We start from the raw sequence: 25,412 nt of genomic DNA, 5'->3' as shown, positions 1-25,412 counted from the left end.
ATAAAGTTCTCAGGAGTTATAATTATCATCTCCCCATATGGGAATGTAAACAATTTTAACATTATTTAACACCTTCTGTTTTCTCTTTCATCTTTACCCTTTTACACTTTTCATTAGTCTTCTATTTGAAAGTCAATTTTTAAAAATTCAACTATAATATTTTCATCAGGAATGCTTGGAAGTACTCTATTTCATTAAATAATGCATTTCCCCCAACCCCAGAATGACTATACTCAGTTTTGCTGGGTAAGTTAATTTTGGTTGCAATCCTAGCTCCTTTGCCTTCTGGAATATACATAATGCACATACACACACACACACATACACACACACACACATTTATATATCCTAAGCTCTATAATCTTTAATGTGGAAGCTGCTAAATCTTGTGTGATCCTGACTGTGGCTCCACAATATTTGAATTGTTTCTTTCTGGCTGCTTGCAGTATTTTCTCCTTGATATAGGAGCTCTGGTATTTAGCTTTAATATTACCAGGTATTTTCATTTTGGAATCTCTTTCAGAAGTTTATCATTGGATTATTTTCATTTCTATTTTATCCTCTGGTTCTAGGATAGCATGGCAGTTTTTCTTGATAATTTCTTAAAATATGATAAATATGATTTTTTATCATAGTTTTCAGGTAGTCCAATAATTTTTTTAAAAATAATTTTTGGGGCGGCTAGGTGGTGCAGTGGATAAAGCACTGGCCCTGGATTCAGGAGTTCCTGAGTTCAAATCCGGCCTCAGACACTTGACACTTACTAGCTGTGTGACCTTGGGCAAGTCACTTAAGCCCCATTGCCCCGCAAAAAAAAAATTTTTATTTTTTAATTTTAATTTTTTTTGCAGGGCAGTGAGGGTTAAGTGACCTGCCCACAGTCACACAGCAATAATTCTTAAATGATTTCTCTTGGATTCATTTTCCAGACCAGTTGCTTTTCCAAGGAGATTTCACATTTTCTCTTTTTCATTCTTTTGATTTAGTTTTATTATTTCTTTTTATCTAGTGGGGTCATTAGCTTCAGCTTGTCCAATTCTAATTTTTAAGGAATTATTTTATTCAGTGAATTTTATACCTCTTTTTAAAAAATTTGTCCAATTTTACTTTTTAAGGAGTTCTTCTCTAAAATGTATTTTTATGATTCTTTTACCATTTGTGCAATTTTTAAGGATTTTTTCCCCCTCCCCCCAGTATTTTTGTGCTCTTTTTACCAAACTGTTGACTATCTTTTCATACTTTTCTTGCATCTCTTTCATTTCTTTCCCCAATTTTTTTTTTCTATTTCACTAATTTGATTTTTTTTTTCCTGCAGGGCAATGGGGGTTAAGTGACTTGCCCAGGGTCACATAGCTAGTAAGTGTCAAGTGTCTGAGGCTGGATTTGAACTCAGGTACTCCTGAATCCAGGGCTGGTGCTTTATCCACTGTACCACCTAGCTGTCCCTCACTAATTTGATTTTTAAAGTCTTCCAGGAATTCTTGTTGGGCTTGTGTCCAATTCACATTTTTCTTTAAGGCTTTGCTTATAGGTATTTTGACATGGTTGTCTTCTGAGTTTGCTTCTTGATTTTCCTTGTCACCATAATAATTTGCTATAGTCATGTTTTTGTTTTTGTTGTTGTCTGCTCATTTTCCTAGTCTGCTTCTTGACTTTTAGCTATGTTAAAGTTAGGCTCTGATCCTGGGGAGGAAAGGGCACTCTCCTAAGCTTCAGGTTTTTTGTGCTGCTGTTTTCAGAACTAGTTCTGGGGGTATGTAGGTTTTTAGTTCTTCCAAGGTGGTATGATCTAAGAAGAGGTGTGATCTTTCCTCTCCTGACCTGTGCTCTGGTCTTTACCCAGGAAGAGACCTTGTTTCCCAACCTTTTGTTGGTTGTCACTACAGAATTTGATTCCAGGCATTATTTTAAAGTTGCTTGGAGGATAATTTGGATGAGTTCAGTTGAGCTTCTGCTTCTACTCCACCATCTTGGCCTCTAAAGATTTTTATAGCCAACTCGAGGTCCATAGGAACATTTGTATGAGGAAGTTGAAATGACCATGTAGAAAAAGATGGTAAGTGCGGCTTAACTAGATTAGGGCTTCTTAAAGTTTTTCCACTCATGATGTCTTTTGGCCCAAGAAATTTTTACATGACCCTGGATATATAGGTATATAAAATAGGTATGCATAAGCTTTTACTGTTCCCAAATTTTTCGTGACCCCCATATTCAGTTACAAACCCCATATGGGGGTTGCGATCCACAGTTTAAGAAGCTTTGGACTAGACCAATTATATCCAGAGGATATCCATACTGGAGCAAGCAAATTGAGGGTACTAAGAAATTAATTTTCAAGATATCTAGAAAATAAGAGGATATCAAATGCTTAAAAAATCCTCAAAAACCTTAGGTATCCTTCTTCCCTCCAAAAGGCAAAACTGAGATTATAAGATTAGTAAATGACCTTGCCTAATTTATCTCTTCAAAGTATTATGAAAATGACTGACACACATAGGGAATTTTTCATGAAAGTAAGATTTTTAGGCTTTTGCAAACATTTTATATAATACCACGTCTTCATTCACATACTTTCAAGAAAGGCATAGAGAATACAAGATTCCACTCTGTTTCATTATAAAACAAAAGGCATTTGATTCAGAAGTGTAAAAGTCAACCTTACAAACTATCCAATGAGGTATCTCCAACATGTTAATACAAAAATCAAACTTTCTAGTATAAGATAATTTTGTTATCTATTTCTCTGTATATAAGACATACAAGAGAAAGATGGATGTATGTTTACCAAATTAATTTGCTTAATATTAGGCAGAGTACTCAAGGAAAAGTGATTCCCTAATGAAGTCCTACAGATGTTCTTGTTTGTGGGTCATTAAAGAAAGCCCTAATAAAGTACATAGCTTCCCAACTGAGACCTATAAATACTGAAGAAAAAACAAGTCCTTGCGGCATAAAGAATGCCTATTGTCCATGCAGTGGGATACACAACTCTTAGAAATCATCAGTCAATACACAGACATTGGACAGAAACACTATGTATGGTAAATTGTGCTCACAATTTAGCAGGAGACCCTGATTACTTTTGGGAAATTTCACAGTTCCTTTAAGGATCCTTATCCCTGACACCAAGGTTCATTTTTTGTTTTTTTTTTTAAACTCTTTTTTTTTTTAAGGTTCGTTTTTTTGTTTGTTTGTTTGTTTTTGTTTTGTTTTTGCGGGGTAATGAGGGTTAATTGACTTGCCCAGGGTCACACAGCTAGTAAGTGTCAAATGTCTGAGGCCGGATTTGAACTCAGGTCCTCCTGAATCCAAGGCCAGTAATTTATCTACTGCGCCACCTAGCTGTCCCAAAGGTTCATTTTTTAACATCAGTATCCTTCTGATAGTGTTATATGGCCAAAAGTTATGGAATACTAGTCTGAAAAACTGACTTGATGATCCCCTAAAGGGCAATGGAGAAGCCATAATGATGGGTCGAGCAAGCTGCAATAAATTACAAATGAGGAATTGCGTGAAAGTCATATAAAAGGATGTCAGAAACATTTGAAGGATAACAGAAGGAAATAAGCATTTACATAGCACCTACACTGTACCAGACACTATGCCAAGCACTTTTCCAGATATTACTCATTTGTCAAAACAGCCCTGGCAGGTAGGTGTTATTATTATTCCCATTTTATAGTTGGAGAAACTGAGGCAAACAGTGGTTATGTGATTTGCCCTGGGTCATATAGCTAGTAAGCATCTGAGGTCAGGTTTGAACTGGAAAATGACTGGAAAGAGTGTGAAGAAAACCAAAGGCCAGCTCAGTTTTTATTTATACCCAAAGGAAGGTTCCTAGCACTCTGGATGAACCTTCTGTGTAAGGATATGGACAAGGGTCTGTCTGGATAGGTAGGAAGGGATAAGCTTAGATAGAGTCATAGATTGAGGACTGGCATGTGAAGTAAAGAGATAAAAGATAATAATGAATAAGAAAGGAAACAGACAACAAATGTATGTTATAAACAAGCATTAAGGACTTTTGATTAAGGACTGCACTAGTGAAATTAGTACTCTCACATGGCTGAGATCTCAGATCTAAATATCTAAATAATATTGCAATAGTAATACTAATAGCTAGCATTTATAAAGCACTTTACAAATATTTTCTTATTTTATTCTTATAATAACCATAGGATGTAGGAGCTATTGCTATCATCATTTTAAATAAAAGGGAAATCAAGGAAGACAGAATTCTATAAGTGATTTGCCCATTATCACACTGCTAGTAAGTGTCTGCGGTTGGATTTGAATTCAGGTTTTACTTATCCAGGTCCAGCATACTAGTGCTACCTAGTTGCCTATATAGAGTATCTTGGAAGAGAGAATCCAAAATTCATTTTAAGTGACAATACACTTACCTTTGATTTGAGGTAGATATTTGCTGATGACAGTTTTGAAATTTTGCACATATAACTAAGTAATGAAATGACACAAAGAATGACAAGGCCATCACTAATTATTGCTTGAGCAAATATTGTCCATTTCAATTGATTTTCTGAAACATCTCCATGAACTAACATTGAACAAGTTAAGTTCATCACCAAAAAGAGAAGACTTGCCATCATAAATCCCAGGTGTAGAATTCTGAAAAACAAAACAAAAGAAAACAAATAACCCGAGCAAACTTGTTAGGTGCATTTACAAAAATAATGAAAGAAACTTAAAAATCAGTTCATGCTTCCTCAGATATATTAACTTCATAATCTCATTAAAACAAACTTTACTAATGGTATGCAAATACAAAACTGTCAGTAAGAACAACACTAGGAGTATTAAAGCTCAAAAGGAATTGAGGTTAGTGAGGAATGCCAAGAATAACAAAAATTGTTTATTTTTTAAAAAGCTATGTTGAAGAAAAGATGGTTAAAGAACAGGACAGCTATGTGAGGTAGATGGCATGCTAATTGTGTGATGTTTAAAATATAAATGTGTGGTTGCCTTAAATTAGAAGCTTTAGTACCAGTCTTTGGGCATTAAGCATTTATTAAAGCATACCAGGCATTCATGTGGAGTTCAGAAAGTTAAGAAAAGGCCTATCTAGCCTAAAGTTCCACCCTGGTTGGGTTCTTCCTCAAGTCCTCTGCCAGGAGCCTGCTTCAACTACGAACTCCCTTCAAACTGAGTATGGAAGCTTTTTATAGGTCTGGAGCATAGGCAGTCCTTACACTGCTTCAAGCTGGATTGGTTAGCGTCATACAGTTCCACTGGTTCACTGGACTTGAAGGTGGTCTCCAGTTGAGTTCAAAGTCCTTAGCTTCTGGGAACAATACCTTCTTAAGGACTATACAGGTGTGGTTACAATCTAACTTGAAGTAGGCTAATCATCAGTCAATCACTCTTACTTAATTCAATCAGTTTAGATTAATCTCCAGGTGGATCTTTGAGTATCTGACAAATCCCATTATTTTCTCACATCCCCCCTTTGTTTATTTGAGGAACATGGAGTATTTCCTTGATGAAACAATTGATAACTACCCTTCTTTTACATATAATTACCAGTGAAGTATATCAGTACCAGGACATATCATATGGCCCCTGTTGAACTGAACAGCCAATTTGATGCACATATGATAAATGGAGGAGGTTAGGGAATGAGGTCATCATCAATCTGGAATTAGGGGATCATGATGCATTGTTTTTTGTAAGTGCAGGAACTTATTACCCCTAAAGGTGAGGCAGCTATTTCTACCCAGTAGGTGTCCTAACTAGTTCAGGTGAGTGTTCTACTTCCCAGAAGCCAAAAGTGCACAAAAACAATAAATTGGTGCCTCCCTTAGACGGGGTTGAGATGTGACTTTCCAGTGTAGTATTTGTTTGGATCTAGCTCCCATGAATTTACCTATAAATTATTAGGGATAAGAAGGGACTTCTTTAAATGTAGTTTTAATTGTCTCCCTTCCTTATTCTATTTTCAGTGCATAGTTGCCTAAGCCTCAAAGTCCCTATCCCTTACTCTCCTCAAAGGGCTCTATTTACTCCAGGGAATCTGTTCAGATGCCCCTCAATTGGTAGGTTTCTTTTTCCTCCATTATGGTTAGGGTAACTTTTTTTTTTTTTTCACAAGGACTTGTGGGATAAAAGGGTAGAATTTAAAAGAGATGCCTTGCTTGCTTTTTTTTTTTTTTGGTGAGGCAATTGGGGTTAAGTGACTTGTCCAGGGTCACACAGCTAGTAAGTGTCAAGTATCTGAGGCCGGATTTGAACTCAGGTCCTCCTGACTCCAGGGCCAGTGCTCTATCCACTGCACCACCTAGCTGCCCCTGATGCCTTGCTTTTTAAAGGCACAGGGAATGTGAAGTTGTTTTGTATTAACTATGGTAAATTTATATTTTCCCCAAAGAAAAAGGAATATTTTATCTGGCTTTATGGCAATCCCGAGACCTTGGAGAAGTGTGAGGGATAGTTCTTGCCTAGTCCTAGTGATAGAAGAGGCACAGAGGCCTCTAAAAGGGCAAAGATTTAGTGTCACCTTTCCAGTAAGACTTCTAGGGAGAGAAAAGTCCTGGCTGATGGGACAAGGGAACACTGAGTAGGTAATGCTACAGGGTAAATCTCAGTATTGACTCTAGTACTGCATACAAGAGGATAATGGCCTCTTGAAGCTATCTTTTTATAGATGACCCTGACCTGTGATGAGGATAGATAATTGACAGAAATATCTGTGCTAATAGCCCTGATTTTTTTACCTTTTTACATCAGAAGACCCATTGTGAATTTCCAAGAAGCAAATCACTTCTACATTCACCACCATGCTCTAATTGATACCATCTTCCCCAGCCTCCTCTCCCCTCTGACTGGAGGGCAGAAATTTGACTTTCTCAGCTCACTTCACTTTGCATCTGCTGCCTTGATTTATTTCAACTGCTTGGAAGAAGATGCCCTGTGATAGATACCCTCTTTTGCAAATTTGTTTATCTCTCTTTTCAAGATTTCTATTTTGGTGTTTAATTGGGGATTTTCTTTTGTTTTCTACTTTGTTGTTGTTGTTGCACATACAATTTGTTGAGCATTCTCTTTTTTACTTACACAAATTTTAATATATGTAAAAACTTCTTTAAGTACTGTTTTGGCTGCATTCCACAAATTTTGGTATATTACCTTTTTGTTATTATCATTAATGAAATTATTGTCTCTTATTTTTTGACTCATTAATTCTTTAGGATTAATTTATTTAACTTCCAATTCATTTTAATCTTTGCTTTAAAAGCTCTTTTTTGAATATCATTTTTGTTGTATTATGATCAGTAAAACATATACTTAATATTTCTGCTTTTCTGCACAAGAAATTTTTATGCTATAATATATACTCAATTTTTGTACTATGCACAGATGAAAATAGGCATACTCCTTTCTAGTCCCATTCAATATTCTCCAGATGTCTGTCATATCTAACTTCTAAAATTCTATTAATCTCTTTATCTTCTTTCTTTTTTAAGCTATAGTTAGGTTTATCTAGGTCCAAGAGGAGTAAGTTAAAATCTAACACTATTATAGTTTTACTATTTATTTCCTCCTGTAACTCATTTAACTTTTCAGGACTTAGATGTAATGCCATTTGGTGTATATAAGTTTAGTATTGATACTAATTCAATGTCTAGTACCTGGTACCTACCACTGTAGACTTAGATGCTGGGCTAAAAGATTCAACCGAGCCACTATTCTCCTACTGTGATCATAGCCACACAGCTAAGGCTTGCTTTCAGGGACTTGTTTCTTGTTCAGTACACAGCTAGGGCCCATGCTCCCTCCCACCCCTTTCTGCCCTGGATCTATAACCCAGAAGTGGGTAATGGGCAACAGAGCTGCCAGATGGCAACTGTTCCTACACTTACTGCTAGTTCAGGGATCTTTTGGCATCTTTTTCTGCTTTGGTGCTTCCTGATTTGGTGCCTTTTCTTGGCCCTTTCTCTGTCCCTGGGTGCTAGAATGTTCTTTTCATGTTCCTTGCAAGAATCCATTCCCTGTATCTGCTGACTTTTCTATCTGTCTCCTTAGCCACACTGGGCTGGAAAAAATGACTCAATGTTATTTTTTCTAGGATTTTCCAATCAAAATTCAGTCTGGTTGCATTTTCTAGATCATTGTTGAGTATGGATTGTGGCAAGCTAGGCTGAGTTGTTTCCTTTTATTCCCCCATTTTGAGTTCATCTTTGTAGAGCTGATTCTTAATTAGCTGTGGTTTGGACTAGATCTTTGATGCTTCTTCCAAGTCTGAGATTCCATGATTCTATGATTTAATGTCAAATTAAGATTAGGTTTAGAAGACTCTACTAGACATAAAAATCTCTGAAAAATGAACATTTGTTGGGAAAATATAAAGGTACTTTTCTTTTTAGCACTATTTTAAATTCTAGCTTCTGCATTTTTATGACTATTTAAGCAAAATACTATGAAATCCATGAATGGAATGGACAGTCTGATTTCTTTTAATTTTGTAGAGGTTAGGTACAAATAAATTCCTTATGATTAATTATTATAATTCTTTTTTGATAAGGGAAAACTATTTACAAGAATGTTATATAGCCAGATTTTGTTTACCTTGAGATTACCAGTCATACTTTCAAGTTTGATGGTGTCTTCTCAGTTTGCTCACTTTCTAGGGTTGTGAGGATCAAATGAGATAATAATTGTAAAGTGCTTAACACAGTGTCTAGAATACTTTAGTAGTATTAATTATTAATTATGATTATTGCTATTTGCTATTGTTTCAAATTTTCAATATTGACTATTAGCATTTGAAAATCTTAAAATTCAAAAGCCTTAACTTCCATTCACTCAGAACAGTTCTATGAAGCAAAAAAGCTTGACTTTCTGTCTTATGCCAGAAAAATTGAGGTCATATTTTGTTTTAGTCTGTGCATATATGGTAGGGTTATCTCCAGAATAGAATTTTTTTTTTTTTAGTGAGGCAATTGGGGTTAAGTGACTTGCCCAGGATCACACAGCTAGTAAGTGTTAAGTGTCTGAGGCCAGATTTGAACTCAGGTACTCCTGACTCCAGGGCTGGTGCTCTACCCACTGCGCCACCTGGCTGCCCCTCAGAATATAATATTAATAATTACAAGGAAGAAACAAGTAAGGTTTGGAATGGTAAGTCATTCTACTTCCTGGTGTAAATACATGCCTCTTTAAGACAGATAATTTTGTTAACTGATGAGAAGACAAGAACATATATGAAAATTGTATATTTGAGAAACATGAAGAAAGTAGCCTTCGGGGTAAAAATAGCTGCATTGTTCTATTTCCCAGCACCTAATTTATGTATGACTGATAAAATTAACTAGAATTAATAGCTAAGTTAGAACTATTTTGTAATCATTGGACAAATGAACATTTGTTGATTAGCTAGGCACACTTGTTAAATGGGAAATATATTTTGGGGCTCAGGAGCTTTAGTGTAAAATAGTAGGAAGTTATCTCTTCCATTAAGCTTTCCCTGTAGAATCCTGAAAAGTTAAAGTTGTAGGATTGGCCACAACCTCTTACAACTCCTCAACCTACTAGTGCAGGTTGGGTGAGTAAGTCCACTTAGTAGGAATGGGTATTGGTTTACACACTCACTACACTAGCTTAGACATATTCAAATAAGGAAGTCTTTGATTTATTTGCCAATTTAGATTATTTATACCACTGGTTTCATAGTTTGGATATAGTTGCCAATATTTTGGGAATGATTTGCTCAAGATGAATGACCTAAAAATAAACTTCCTAAATTATATAGTGATTCATGATATAACTGACATTTAAATAGCATTTTAAAGATGCATTATGTATACATATATCACATACATGTATGTGTATATGAATGTATGTGTATAGTTCTATATATTACCACAACCCTGTGAGGTAAGTATTATAAGTATAATTTCTATTTTATAGATGATAAGAATGAAGTATAGAACTGGCTAAGTAATTTGCCCATTGTCACAGCTACTAAGTATCAGATGCAGAATTCAACTCCAGGTCTTCTTGGCTCCAAGTCTAGCACTCTATCCACTATGCTATGAAATACAAAGATTTAGTTTGAATGACTTATTTAATCTATGAATTTCAAGACTTTTAATTAGCATGGTCATAGAAAGTCAGTGCTAGCCAGTGCTGACCTTAAATATCATCTAGTAAGGTCACTTAATTTAACTGATGTGTCAGAAAAGTAAAATGACTTTCCTAAAATCCCATGCTAGCAACATATCAGAGATTACAATCCAAATTTCTTAATCTAGTATGTAGTTTCCACTATGCCAGAAAGTTTATAATCCACATATTTCCATAGACATCAATTCTTGTTTGTTTGTTTGTTTGTTTTTTGCAGGCAATTGGGGTTAAGTGACTTGCCCAGTGTCACACAGCTAGTAAATGTCAAGTGTCTGAGGCCGGATTTGAACTCAAGTACTCCTGAATCCAGGGCTGGTGCTTTAACCACTGTGCCATCTAGCTGCCCCAACATATCAATTCTTAAGCTAACAAGTATAGAAACAAAAGCTATTTCATGGAACTATAAAGAAATTCCATCCCAAACTAGAATAACATCTTTAGTTTGTTTCAGTTATTAGAAATTATTTCAGAGACTAGGAAAGCAGAAATCAGCAATAACATAGGGGCAGCTAGGTGGCGCAGTGGATAGAGCACCGGCCCTGGAGTCAGGAGTACCTGAGTTCAAATCTGGCCTCAGACACTTAACACTTACTAGCTGTGTGACCCTGGACAAGTCACTTAACCCCAATTGCCTCACTAAAAAAAAAAAGAAAAGAAAAAAAAGAAAGGGGGTGATAGCTAACCAAATAGATTAATTCCTAAATTAAATAGTGTCAATGAATTAAAACTTGAATGCAATTTGAAAATAAAAAGAGAATTTTACCTACAAGGTCAATACTTTTTGTAACTTTCCTATGTATTTTTAAACATTTCAAATCTTCTAAACTATACTCTCATCACTGATTTATTAGGCAAGAAATGTCCAATTTGTCATTAAATAGTCCTGCTTATGATACTTACTTGTTTTTGTCAAGGTCAGCTGCACATCTGACTTTACAGATAACCTATAAAGAAAGATTTGAAAAATGTATTAGCAAATATAATTGAGCACTGATATTTAATTGGCTATGTATAGCATATTTACAAAATACTACTAGTATTTTAGCTACTAAAAATAAAGTTAAACTGAAACCAGTTTGATTTTTCTTTATGTTAAAAAAGAATTGTTAAAAATAGTACCTAGTATTTATATAGAGCTTTAAGGTTTGCTAAGAGCTTTACATTTATAATCTTATTTGATCCTCACAATAACTCTGCCAGGTAGGGGTTATTATTATCTTTATTTTACAGAGAAAGGCGCTGACTCTAAGAGAGGTTAAATGACTTGCCTAGGGTAGCAGACCTAGTAAGCCTCTTAGGTGGGATTTGCATGCAGGTCTTTCTGCCTCTAATTCTTGCTCTCCATATATTACACCACACTGCCTTTCTACCTCTTCCTTAAAGGAAAATTAAGTTAAAAGAATGAACAACTTATTTCTATGTGATAAGGCTTCACAATGTTATGCAAAACTTTTGTTTTCTAATTTATTAAACTATATTACATGCCAACTATCCTAAACCTCACTTTACAAAGATGTTTTGACCTACACCCTACTTATATATATATACATATATATTAGAATATGACTCATTCCTTAAGATTCTTTTATAGAAAGAGAGATAGAGAAAGAGGATGGTATAAATGGTGAAAAGAACAGAGGTATAGTAGGAAAACAGAGAATTAGTTCTATAGGCTGTAATGATTGGAATGACGCCACCTACTGGAGACTTGCTGTGGAGAGCTCCACCATGAGGAAAATGCCTCAGAGGCATTGTGGCTTTTCCTTGGCGTCAGGAAATGACGCTTGCTCATGGGTGCTGTCTATCAAGTCTACCAGCCAATCAACTGGAGGAGCCTCCTATGGTCTGGGAGGAGACAGGAAGGAGGAAAGGGAGCCTGCGCAGAGAGCGCGGGCCCTTTTGGCTTCCGGACTTGATGGTGGTGGCGGCAGAGGACTTCACAGGAGATTTGAGGAAAGATAGGAATGCCAGACTGTTAGAATTCTGTTCTCAATCTTTTTCTTTCTATTTTCCAATAAACCCTTAAAAACCTAAACTCGTTTTATCAGTGATTTTTAGTCAGTTTCCCCCAAACTGGGGGAACACATTAGAATCCACATTTAGAATCTTAAATTACACAGTTTGGCTGACCACGAAGAGGAAAACCGAACGTTCATCTTCTGATCTTCTGATTGGGTAAGATTTCCCCTCCCTTGTCCCCTTAAATTGGAAAGAACTACCAAGTATAGGCTATTTTAAATTTCAAATGGATCTTTTAAACACCCTAAGTACCCCTTTTCTAGCTTTACCTTCACTAATCAAAGATGTTGGCCAGCTTGAACTTGAATATATTTTTATTACTCTTTGTGGTTTTGTGGGGCTTTTTGGTGTGGTATGGAGAATTTGGCATGTCCTAGATAATGTTAGAATAAAGATGATTCCCTGGGATTCCCCATTAGGAAAGCTACTTATGGATTGGAATGAGGGAAAACTTAGACTAAATACAACCATGACCAGAGGAGAGCTTATCAGACTGTGTTTTATGTGGCATGAGGAATTACAGGAAGAATGGCCCAAATATGGGTCATTTGATCCCCAAACATTGAGGCATTTGCAAAGAACCCTAAGTAGATGTCCACCTGAACATTTACGTTATTGGAAAATCTGGGCCAGAGCAAGTGAAAATTATCATACTAAAAATACAAAACGAGGAAAATCCAGGCCCCAGTTTACATCTGAGTCTGCCACCCAAACTGAAACGATAGACTGGCAGACAGACATGGCCTGCCTAACCGAAATGCCCAACAGAACAACTAAATCCAAGGCCATTCAGACTGAAATTCCAAATGACCCAACTCTTATTCCCTCACCCTCTACTTCCTCCATGCCAAACAAACAAATAAAGAAAGAAAGAAATGATTTCCCTGTAGAGGAGACAGAGAAAGTAAAAATTTTTCCCCTTCAAGAGATCCTCACCCATGGTCAAAAAGGTACTATACGTAAGCTCAGACAATACACACCTTTTACACCCAAGGATTTGGCTTTATGGGGACAAAGCACTCCTAAATTTGATGAAGATCCCACAGCAGTTATCAGGCAGTTTAGAGCAATTTTTAGAGCATATCAGCCCACTTGGAATGATGTTACTGACCTTATGGAAATAATATTGTCCCCAGGAGAAAGAGCAGATATAGTAGCTGCAGCAAACAGCCTGGAAGCCACGGGAAAGGTTGATATTGGGTGGCCTATTCAAGACCCTGACTGGGACCCCAATAACCCTGAGCATTTTGATATGTTGAAAGATGCAAGGGAAACATTGCTGAAGGCAATGGAATCCTGTATTAGAAAGACTGATAACTGGCAAAAATTTATAGATATAGTTCAGGGACCTGATGAGAGACCTAATAGATTTTATGACAGGCTGTGTAAGTATGCCAGGCAATATGCTAGACTAGACCCATTAGACAGTAGAGATGCCCATATTATCTGCTCTCATTTTGTAAACCAGTCATTACCAGAAATTCAGAAATATTTTAAAAAGCAATGTCCTGGGTGGAATAGTTTGAGTCCTGACAGACTTAAAGAAATAGCAACATATATTTACGAAGGAAATGAGAGAGAAGAAAGGAACAGACAGGACATTTTAGCTCCAGTACAGGAAACAACAGGGCAGAGAAACTGGAAAATTGAAAATCGTTATCAACCCCCTAAATTTTGTGAGTACTGCAAAAAACAAGGACACTTCTTGAGGGAATGTAGAACTAGAAAACAAGACCTTAAGAGGACAATGACCGAGAGCCTTGAGGAATTCTTTGGGGGAAATCGAAATAATTTTGGAAACTTTTATCAGAAAGGAAACAACCGGAGTAATTATAACCCTTATTACAGGCAGAATCAAAATGGATATAAATCTTTTCAGGGGGATACAAAGAGACAGTATCAGGATAACCGTACACCCTATCAGGGAGGAACAGAAGGACAGAACCAGAATCAGGGTAACCATGGACTCCCTCAAAGGGGGGCACAGGATTGACAAGAGGAAGGGGAGGAATGGAACAAAGATAATGAAAGCAACATATTCCCAGATCTGGATTTTTTGAATGCGCTTGTGCCAGTTCATTCACCTCCCCAGAGTAATGAACCTCATGTGACCCTCAAAGTAGGGGACACGTATTATGACTGTTTACTAGACACAGGAGCTTCTAAATCAGTATTAATAAGCAAACCAGATGCTGGGTGTAGACCTGTAGGATTTTTAAATGTAGTAGGAGTCTCAGGAAAGAGCCAGAGAGTGGCAAAATTGAATCCTCGCATGGTATCTATGGGGCCCTTAACAGTAGAACATTCATTTTTACTCATGCCTGATGCCCCTGTAAATTTATTAGGTCGTGATCTCCTTTGTAAGCTTAGAGCAACCATATCTTGTGCTCCAGATGGGGCTGTCTCCCTACAATTGCCAGAGGATACTGTTCATTTATTACCAATTTTACTTACAGAAGCTCAAGGAACAGCAGGGGAGGTATCCAAAATCCCCTCTGACATTCCTGAGTCTTTATGGGCCTCATCCCCTAATGAGGTGGGGCTCCTTAAGTCTGCCATACCTGTTACCTTTAAAGTTAAGGGGGGACCACCCCCCTCCATTCCACAGTATCCATTGTCTAGGGAAGCAATAGAAGGGATCACACCTATAATTGAGGCTTTGAAAAGCCAGGGTATTATTATTCCATGTCATCACTCTCCATGCAATACTCCCATTTTGCCAGTTAAAAAACCCAAGCCTGGGCCAGATGGTAAACCTGTTTATCGTTTTGTGCAAGATCTTAGAGCAATTAATAATTATGTTATCCCTAGACATGCTATATTGGCTTCCCCTTCTACCATACTTTCTTCCATTCCCTATGAATCTACATGTTTCACAGTGGTAGACCTCTGCTCTGCCTTTTTCTCCATACCAGTACATGAGGACTTCCAATATTTATTTGCTTTTACCTGGAAAAATAGACAGTGGACCTGGACTAGACTCCCACAGGGATTTGTAGACAGTCCTACATTATTTTCCCAAATTTTACAGCAGGATCTGGCCTCTATTACCTTTAAAAGCTCCACACTAGTACAATATGTAGATGACTTACTTTTGGCCTCTCCTAATGCTGAAATTTGTCAGGAAGATAGCCGTCACTTACTGCTGGAGCTGCACAAGAGAGGACACAAGGTTTCCAAGACAAAGGTACAATGGTGTTTGCCCCAGGTAGAATATTTAGGATTTATTTTGGCTGCTGGAACTCGCTCTGTCTCTTCTAAGAGAGTCCAGGCCATTCAACAACTTTCTGCCCCCTCTACTAAGAAGCAATTAAGAGCCATTCTGGGAGCAGCTGGGTACTGTAGACAATGGATACCCTCTTTTGGTGAAATTACTAAACCTCTCATAGCTCTTACAAAAAGTTCTGTTCCAGACATTTTACAGTTGGATCCCCAGCATCTCTCAGCCATAAAAGAATTAAAACGGGCCTTGTTATCAGCACCTGCCCTGGGACTACCAGATTATAGTAAGCCTTTCACTCTCTTTGTGCATGAACAAAGGGGGGTGGCTTCTGGAGTCCTGACTCAGTCACTGGGGCCTAACCAACGCCCTATAGCCTACTATTCAATTCAGCTGGACCCTGTAGCGGCTGGAGTGCCACCTTGCCTTAGAGCAGTGGCGGCCATAGCCCTTTTGGTAGAAAAAGCCTCTGATTTGGTCCTAGGTAACCCTCTAACTGTGCAATGCCCTCATGAAGTGGAGGCTCTCTTACTACGTCACAGGACACAAGCCTTTTCAGATCAAAGGCTGGCTAAGTATGAAATAACCCTGTTAGGTAATGAGAATATCACTTTAAAACGCTGCACAGTTCTTAATCCAGCAACACTACTCCCTAATTTACCATTCTCGGGGGAACCGTTGCATGACTGTGCTTCTTTAGTTGATATGGCTGAAAAACCCCGTGATGATCTTTTTGATACACCTTTAGAAAATCCTGATCTTGTCCTCTATACAGATGGTTCCTCATTTATGAGAGAGGGAACCCGTTTTACTGGAGCTGCTGTAGTTTCTGATTATGACACCCTCTGGGCAGCTTCTCTGCCTTGCCATTTTAGTGCACAGGCTGCTGAACTTGTGGCTCTTACACAGGCCTGTAATATAGCCAAAGGTAAGAGTGCCACTATTTTTACTGACTCGAAATATGGCTTTGGCATATGCCACTTTATTGGTATGATTTGGCGTCAACGAGGCTTTCTAACATCCTCGGGCAAGGCTATTGCCAATGGGGACCTTATCAAGGACCTCTTAGATGCCCTGAAACTGCCTTCTTCCCTAGCTGTTGTACATTGCCCTGCCCACACAGGGAATAGTGATCCTGTTTCAAAGGGAAATGCACGAGCCGATTCTGCAGCCAAGCTTGCTGCATTAGAAGCTCCTGAACATGTATTTAACCTTTCACCTTCTGAGGATATTCCTTCCAACCTAACCTATGACGATTCTGAAGTAGAAAAGTGGAAAAAGAAATTTAAGGCGAAACAGATCAATGGCATCTGGGTGTCTCCGGAAGGTAAGCCATTTCTTCCCCAGAAATTCTACCACCAGGTATGCCTCTCTGTTCACAGAAAAGGCCATTTTGGTACACAAGGCATTGTAGACTCTATTAAGAGAACCTGGATAGCACCAGGTGTAACTAATACAGCATCTCGAATCTGCTCGGGCTGTTCCACATGTCAGTCTTATAATCAGTATGCTTTTAAGGCCAAAGCTTATGGAGGGCGTCCTCTAGCATATACACCTTTTGAGCACTTACAAATTGATTATATTACTATGCCAAAAGCAGGACATTATAAATTTTGCCTTGTTATAGTTGATCAGCTCACTCGGTGGGTGGAGGCCTTTCCCAGCCCCCGAGCCACAGCTGCCTTTGTTGCCAAAATTCTTCTTAAAGAGATAGTACCTCGTTTTGGCCCACCAGCCCGCATCGATTCTGACAAAGGCACACATTTCACTGATTCGATTTTATCCCAAATCTACTCTTTCTTGGGAGTGACTCCAAAATTCCACACGCCCTACCATCCACAAAGTTCAGGCCAAGTTGAACGTATGAATAAAGAGCTTAAGAGCATGATTGGCAAATTATGTACTGAAACCCATTTGAAATAGCCTGATGTTCTACCATTGGCATTATTCTATCTACGAAGTAGACCAAGGGGAGAACTTCATATATCTCCTTATGAAATGCTTTTTGGTCACCCTCCTATCCAAGCTAAAACTTTTTCCCCAGTTTATACATCACTGGTGGGAGGTGATACTTCTGTTGCCTCCTATATACAGGAATTACAGACCAGGCTACGTGAACTCCATGAGGCAGGAGCTGTGGTCCAGGCAGGCCCATTAGACTTTTCATTGCATAACTTCAACCCAGGAGATAAAATATATGTAAAGAATTTTCAGAGAACCAGTGGAACCCAACCTGCCTGGGAAGGACCTTTTCAGGTATTATTGACAACTCCTACTGCCATTAAAATTGGTGAAAAAGACTCATGGATTCATTGCTCTCATATAAAGCCTGCACCATTCATAGGTGAAGAGATTTCAGATAGACCTGAGGTAGATGCTAAAAAGCTAAAAACCCTAACGATAGCAACTGTTAAAGAGCAAAGAGAGTTCAGAGGAAATAGGCAGTTCCCATTTGATAATCCCACTGATCAGTTAAATGCTTTGGGACTCAGTCTTTGTAAAGTATCAGGAGACGGAAATTGCCTTTTTAGGGCTTTAGCAGACCAGCTAGAAGGTCACTGTAGAAATCATCTCAGACACAGACAAGAAGCTGCTTCTTATATGATTAACCATAGACAAGAGTTTGAGTCTTTTATAGTAAATGACTCCCCTTTTGAAGAATATGTTGATGAATTAAAGAAATTTGGAAAGTGGGGAGGAAATGATACAATTGTAGCATTTGCTAAGCAGCATCAGCTGAATGTTGTAGTTCATCAATTAAATCAGCCTTTATTGAAAATCAGTGGCACAGACAAACCTGATGCTAGAGAACTCCACATTTTCTACCATAAAGAACATTATGACAGCATTAGAAAGATCAATGACAATTCAGAAACCCCTGCCACTTTGGCTTGCAGAGAATTGGGGAACCAGTTAAAACAATGTGGCATACCCCAAACTCTAGCAGCTTAAATACCTTATAATTTAACAAGCATTTCCTTCTACAGGCAAAAGCACTGAAGCACATGGCCTAGTTTTCTGGCCCACCTCAACTATTTTTTAAAAATTCTTTTGTTTTGACTTTTGAAAGGCACTAAAAAAACCTGGAATTCACCACACCTTTAAGTTCTTTAAAAGCACAAAAGGGTGCTTAGTGAATCTTTTGTTTTTTATTTTTATTTTTGGTTTTGCTTTGTTTCTTGACTTTTGTTTCTTTTGCTTTTCTTTAAAACTAAATTTTATAAACTAAGTGATTATTCAAAGACATTTTAAGTATATGCTGTGGGTGAGGCTATCGGGCCTCAGAAGCTACCAGAATTCTTTTTTTTTTACTCTTTCTTTTTGAGAGAACCATGAGTTCTAATGAGTTTTGTTTTATTTATTTATTTTTTCTCCTTTCTCTTTTATGTTGTTCTGTTTAACTAAAAAAGACCAGAAAGGGTTATTGAACCCTATTGCTTGATACCTCACTGAAAACATTGAATATTGAAATCTTATTTCTTTTTGAAAAATTAATCACCACTTTAAGTATCTGCTACTGTTATACTAGAGAATTCATGTATAAGATGATGTGGTTTACTAGCTAAAAGAAGATTATGTGATAATGTCTAATGTAATCAGCTATTTACATTCGTTTATTATTTATATGTCATCATACTCTGGGTATGGTTTGGAATTATTGTATATATCACTAATATATTCTCAGTTATGCAGCATAGCACGCATTTTTACCATCATACTGTCTTTGGTGAAATTAATGAGATTTTGGAAGTATGGAAACTTATCATTTCAGAGACTAATTTGCTGTGAACTCTGATGCAGGCCCTGTAGAGAATATATGTGCAACAAAAGGAGAGACAGGTATATGTAAGTCCATGGTTTGCTTATGATGGTGACTATGTAGAGCACAATTACTAGGCACAGTCCAGTATTCATCCTCTCTCCCTCCTAATTTAACCTAATTTAACTGAACTTAATTATCTTTTTATCTCACTCAGTTGAACTCACCTGTGGCCTAGCACAATCACTGGCTGTCTCGGAACCATGAGATATGGTATGATAACCTTTCCATAACATTTTCAGGTGTCATGAACACATACTAAATTTGGCTTTGATCCAGACACATGGTGGTAAAAAGTGTTACACATTGCATAACTACCTCAACCCTCTATTACAAGTCTAACCATATAAAGGAAGGAATGTAATGGAATTTATTAATTTGATCATTGACAATGCTATGCTAAGGTTTAGTAAAAATACAGCAATTCAAACAGTTAAAGAAGAGAATCCAGCTTTCCAGACCAGAGTCCAGTTTCCTCCTGATGACATCTTACCACTTCAAGAAGACAAGAGAACTCAGAGACTTTATATGAACTGTTTTGCTTTGTTAGTTTTTACTATCTCCTTTCTGTTATAATATACATCATCTGTAACATGTACCCTCTGCAGAGGCCCTCCCTTTGCAAGACTAATGTCAAAGCGTCGGTTCATGAGGACAAAAAAAAAAAAAAAAAAAAAAAAATCGCCCCTCTGGACAAAACTTTTCTCTCTTCCTTTTCTATATTATTGTTCACATATTATTAGTTAGCAATAGTTATTATATTCTTTTTACTGTTCCGTCAAGGAAACATTTTGTTTCTTGAGGAACAACAGGGGGGACTGTAATGATTGGAATGACGCCACCTACTGGAGACTTGCTGTGGAGAGCTCCACCATGAGGAAAATGCCTCAGAGGCATTGTGGCTTTTCCTTGGCGTCAGGAAATGACGCTTGCTCATGGGTGCTGTCTATCAAGTCTACCAGCCAATCAACTGGAGGAGCCTCCTATGGTCTGGGAGGAGACAGGAAGGAGGAAAGGGAGCCTGCGCAGAGAGCGCGGGCCCTTTTGGCTTCCGGACTTGATGGTGGTGGCGGCAGAGGACTTCACAGGAGATTTGAGGAAAGATAGGAATGCCAGACTGTTAGAATTCTGTTCTCAATCTTTTTCTTTCTATTTTCCAATAAACCCTTAAAAACCTAAACTCGTTTTATCAGTGATTTTTAGTCAGTTTCCCCCAAACTGGGGGAACACATTAGAATCCACATTTAGAATCTTAAATTACACAAGGCATTTCCGAAGGAAAGGGTTAACTTAATCCACACATGCAACTTTGACTCCAATCATTTATCCTTCCAGTATGAATGATTGTACCCAATATTTATAGTATTTATCAACCACAGAAAACAAAATTTTGTTCCCTGATTGAATAGCAAGTAGGATTTGGGTTATTTAAAGACCAGAGCATAGGCCAGGAGAGTGAAGAACCTGCCTCTACTTAAATCGTACCACCTTGGACCCCCTGAAGCTTGGGACGGTTCACCTTGCTTCGTGCCCTACTTTAAGAAGGAGTTAAATACTTATAAAGTATGTTTAGCACTAAGTTATTTCTATTTACATTGTTGTAGTTGTATTGGGAGGAGAAAGTGAGGCTGGTGACTTTGCAGGGCTGCTTCACTTGAACCTAATTCATTGTGCTGTTATGACATCACCTCCCCAATGTCATGGTCCTCTTTGAGAATGAGATAAGGTGGGGGTGGGGCAGAGCCAAGATGGTGGAGGAAAAGCAGTAATCTCTTGGAGTTCCTGACACAATCACTCCAAAAAACTCCAAATAATGCCACAAGACAATTACTAGAGCAGCAGAACTCACAAAAGGATAGGCTGAGATCATTTTCCAGCCAAGGATGGCTTAGAAAGTCAGCAGGAGGGGGCAGCTAGGTGGCATAGTGGATAAAGCACTGGCCCTAGATTCAGGAGGGCCTGAGTTAAAATCTGGCCTCAGACACTTGACACTTACTAGCTGTGTGCCCTTGGGCAAGTCATTTAACCCTCATTGCCCTGCCCCCCCCCCAAATAAAAGAAAGTCAGCAGGAGGGGCTGCTGTGCCAGGGTGGGAGTAGAGCCCAACCCCGTCTGCAATCATGCTGACATAGATCCAGCCACAGGCTGGATGCCCAGACCTGGACCAAACTAACACAAATCCAGCCCCAGGCAGTCTGCACTAGAGAAATTTACCCCCAGAGCCTCTGAATTGGCTGCAGCACCAGTGTCTTCCGGAACTAAGCTCACAGTTTGGTGAGAGGGTTGAATGGTTGGCCGGGAGGAGATTACTGGGGTCTCTTCTGTAGCTGAGGTGGAATTTGGTTATTCTACCCAAACTGAGAACCAGGAAGCAATCTTGAATAGTGGCCTAGGTAGGGGAAGGACACAGGCTTTCTAGAGCTATCAACTACAGCAAACAAAATTTTGTTGCCTGATTGAATAGCAAGTAGTCTTGGTGTTATTTACAGACCAGAGCACAGGCCAGACAAGTGAAGAACCTGCCTCTCCTTAATCCGTACCACCTTGGACCCCCTGAAGCTTCAGATAGTTCATCCTGGAAGCAGTTAAAAGTCAAGAAGTAGGCGGGAAAAATGAGCAGACAGAGAGACTTTCTATGTGAAAGTTTAAGTGACAAGGAAGATCAAGGTGCACTCTAAGAAGACAGCAACGTCAGGGGCCCTATATCTAAAGCTTCCAAGAAAAATATTAATTGGTCTCAGGCCATAGAGATGCTCAAAAAGGACTTTGAAGATAAAGTTAGGGAGGTAGAGGAAAAAATGGAAAGAGAAATGAGGGTGATGCAGGAAAGACGTGAGAAAAAAGTCAACAGCTTGAAAAGTCAAATTGGCCAAATGGAAAAGGAGGTACAAAAGCTCTTTGATGAAAATAATTGCCTAAGAATTAGGATTGAACAAATGGAAACTAGTGACTTTATGAGAAACCAAGACACAATAAAGCAAATCCAAATGAATAAAAAAATAGAGGGCAATGTAAAATATCTTTTGGGAAAAACTGCTCACCTGGAAAATAGGTCCAGGAGAGATCATTTGAAAATTATTGGTCTACCTGAAAACCATGATCAAGGAAAGAGCTTTGACATCATCTTCCAAGATATTTTCAGGGAAAATTGCCCTGACATTCTAGAAGCAGAAGGTAAAATAGAAATTGAAAGAATCCACCAATTACCTCCACAAAGAGATCCCAAAAGGAAAACTCCTAGGAATATTATAGCCAAATTCCAGAGCTCTCAGGTCAAGGAAAAAATATTGCATGCTGCCAAAAAGAAAGAATTCAAGTACTGTGGAGCCCCAGTCAGGTGTGGTAAAAATTATTTGTGGCATAGGCAGCTTTTGAAGAACCTCCCCTTTTGGGGGAGAAAAGATTTGCCATGGGGTGCTCTGCACCTCATGAAGTTCTCTGGGGCACATCAAGGAACCTTCTCCTTGAGAAACTAAACCAGAGGACAGATAAAGCCTAGAGAGATAAGCAGAACCAAATCGGACTGAGCTATCTTGGGATTCCCACCCTTCATTCTGGTCTCCCTTACCCTGGGGAGATAAATTTGGGTGTGGCTGCGGCCTTTGTGTCCTGAAGAGGGATCCGTAGCCACCCCTCACCCAATTTCTCTAGTCACTACCAGTGGGGGATGGTCCTCCACTCCTCACCCAATTCCCCCAGCTACCACCAGTGGGGGATGGTCCTCCCTCACTAAAGGAACTTTCCACAGTCAAACTGTGACCCCTCCCTCCATCAGTCTTCTATAAAAGTACCTACCAGTCTCCTGTTGGAGGAGATTGGTACCTCTGAGCCACGTGCTTTGTACCTATCTCCCCATGAGAAGTCCAAGGATTTCTGTCATGGTTTCCCTTCCCCCCCTTCCCTTCCCTTGGCCCTAAATAAACTACCACCTTATTCTAACTACTTTTATGTGCAAGAGGGTGTAATTCTTTAAAGAAGAATTCCTAAGAACCCCAACCCCTAACCCAACTTGTACCCCATTTCCCCCCATTACAGATTGAATGTTCCCTGAAGGGAGGTTAGAGGGCACTTCCAGAAACGCTAGCTCTCTAGTCACTTCCCAGAACGTTAGTTTGTGTGCTTGATGTGGCTACTGCGGTCCTGGTGGTGCATGCTGGTTCTCGGTCTGGGGGGCTGTTCAGGTGGTTGGTGAGTTAATTACGGAGAACACTAATAGGCTAAGTTTAGAGTTAAGAGCATTTCTCTGTATTTCTATTTTCCTATTTCCTTATCTTTGATTTTTTATTAGTTTTACCTTTGTTGTTTAATTAATTCCCAATCTAATAAAATCTGATCCTTTTGCGAACTAAAGCTTAGAGGCTCCTTTCTCATTGGCCTGGGAGAAATATCTAAAAAGGCAGTTCAGAGTGGAGGGAGAACCTAAAAGGTCCCTCATATTTCTGGGACCCCAATATTAAGGTGAGTCACCCAAATCATGCTCCATATATCAAATTTTGGCCCTCACACAGGATAGTACAAGATCTAGCAGCTTCTACATTAAAGGACTAGAAGGCATGGAATATGATATTCCAGAGGGCAAAGGAATTGGGATTACAACCAAGAATCACCTACCCACCAAAACTGAGCATAATCTTTCAGAGGAAAAAATGGGACTTTAAAACACTAGCAAAGAGGGGCAGCTAGATGGTGCAGTGGATAGAGCACCGGCCCTGGAGTCAGGAGTACCTGAGTTCAAATCTGGCCTCAGACACTTAACACTTACTAGCTGTGTGACCCTGGGCAAGTCACTTAACCCCAATTGCCTCACTTAAAAAAAAAAAGAATAAAAAAAAAAAACACTAGCAAAGAGATTACAGCAATATATCACCAGGATAATATACTATGGGATATGATTTTTTTTTTTTGGTGAGGCAATTGGGGTTAAGTGACTTGCCCAGGGTCACACAGCTAGTAAGTGTCAAGTGTCTGAGGCCTGATTTGAACTCATGTCCTCCTGACTCCAGGGCCAGTGCTCTATCCACTGAGCCACCTAGCTGCCCCCAGGATAATATAGTATGACCAGGTGGGATTTATACCAGGAATGCAGGGCTGGTTCAATATTAGGAAAACTATTAGCATAATTGACCACATCAATAACAAAACTAACTGAAATCATATCATTATCTCAATAAATGCAGAAAAAGCCTTTGACAAAATACAGTTCCCATTTCTATTAAAAAAAACTATAGAGCGTAGGAATAGATGGCGCTTGCTTTAAAATAAGTAATATTTATCTAAAACCATCTGCAAGTATTATCTGTAATGGAGATAAGCTAGATGCTTTCCCAGTACAACCAGGAGTGAAGTCCATTATCACCTCTATTATTCAATATTGTACTAAAAATGATAGCTATAGCAATAAGAGAAAAAAATGTAAAGCATTAGAATAAGCAATGAGAAAACAAAACTCTCTCTTTGAAAATGATATGATAGCATACTTATAGAATCCTAGAGAATCAACTAAAAACATAATCAAATTATTATCAACTTTAGCAAAGTTGCAGGATACAAAATAAATCTACATAAATCATCAGTATTTCTATATTTCTAAAAAAGTCCAGCAACAATAGATAGATAACTTCCATTTAAAATAACTGTAGGGCAGCTAGGTGGCACAGGGGATAGAGTACCGGCCCTGGATTCAGGAGTACCTGAGTTCAAATCCGGCCTCAGACACTTAACACTTACTAGCTGTGTGACCCTGGGCAAGTCACTTAACCCCAATCGCCTCACTAAAAAAAAAAAAAATAACTGTAGACAATATAAAATTCTTGGGCATCTACCTTCCAAGACAGACCCAGGAACTATATGAACACAATTATGAAACACTTTTCACACACAAATAAAGTCGGATCTAACAATTGGAAAAAAAATTAATTATCCATGGTAGGCCGAGCCAATATTATAAAAAAGACAATTCTACCTAAATTACCTAAATTAATACATTTATTCTTGCTATGTCAATCAAACTACCCAAAAATTATAGGGCTAGGAAAAATAATAACAAAATTCATTTGGAAGAACAAAATGTAAAGGACATTAAGGGAATCAATAAAAAAATGTGAAGGAAGGTGGTCTAGTGGTAGTGATTAAGAAAATAGGATGGGGGCAGCTAGGTGGCACAGTGGATAGAGCACCGGCACTGGAGTCAGGAATACCTGAGTTCAAATCCAG

At 38.4% G+C, this 25,412-nt stretch overlaps 1 protein-coding gene across 1 annotated transcript in view; it reads right to left on the bottom strand.

Annotated features, from left to right (window-relative positions):
• GPR137C (G protein-coupled receptor 137C) overlaps positions 1 to 25,412 on the bottom strand; it is a 76,321-nt gene that overhangs the window by 18,363 nt on the left and 32,546 nt on the right. Inside the window, exons 2-3 of the mRNA XM_043984491.1 lie at positions 11,041 to 11,084; positions 4,404 to 4,629 (exon numbers count right to left, since the gene is read on the bottom strand). Coding sequence (XP_043840426.1) covers positions 4,404 to 4,629; positions 11,041 to 11,084 — 270 coding nt within the window. The remainder of the gene's footprint in view (positions 1 to 4,403; positions 4,630 to 11,040; positions 11,085 to 25,412) is intronic.

The sequence above is a fragment of the Dromiciops gliroides genome, chromosome 2 (assembly GCF_019393635.1).
Source record: "Dromiciops gliroides isolate mDroGli1 chromosome 2, mDroGli1.pri, whole genome shotgun sequence".
Lineage (NCBI taxonomy): Eukaryota > Metazoa > Chordata > Mammalia > Microbiotheria > Microbiotheriidae > Dromiciops > Dromiciops gliroides.
Note: the sequence above shows the minus strand (reverse complement) of the source record. Positions and strands in the feature narration are given on the sequence as shown.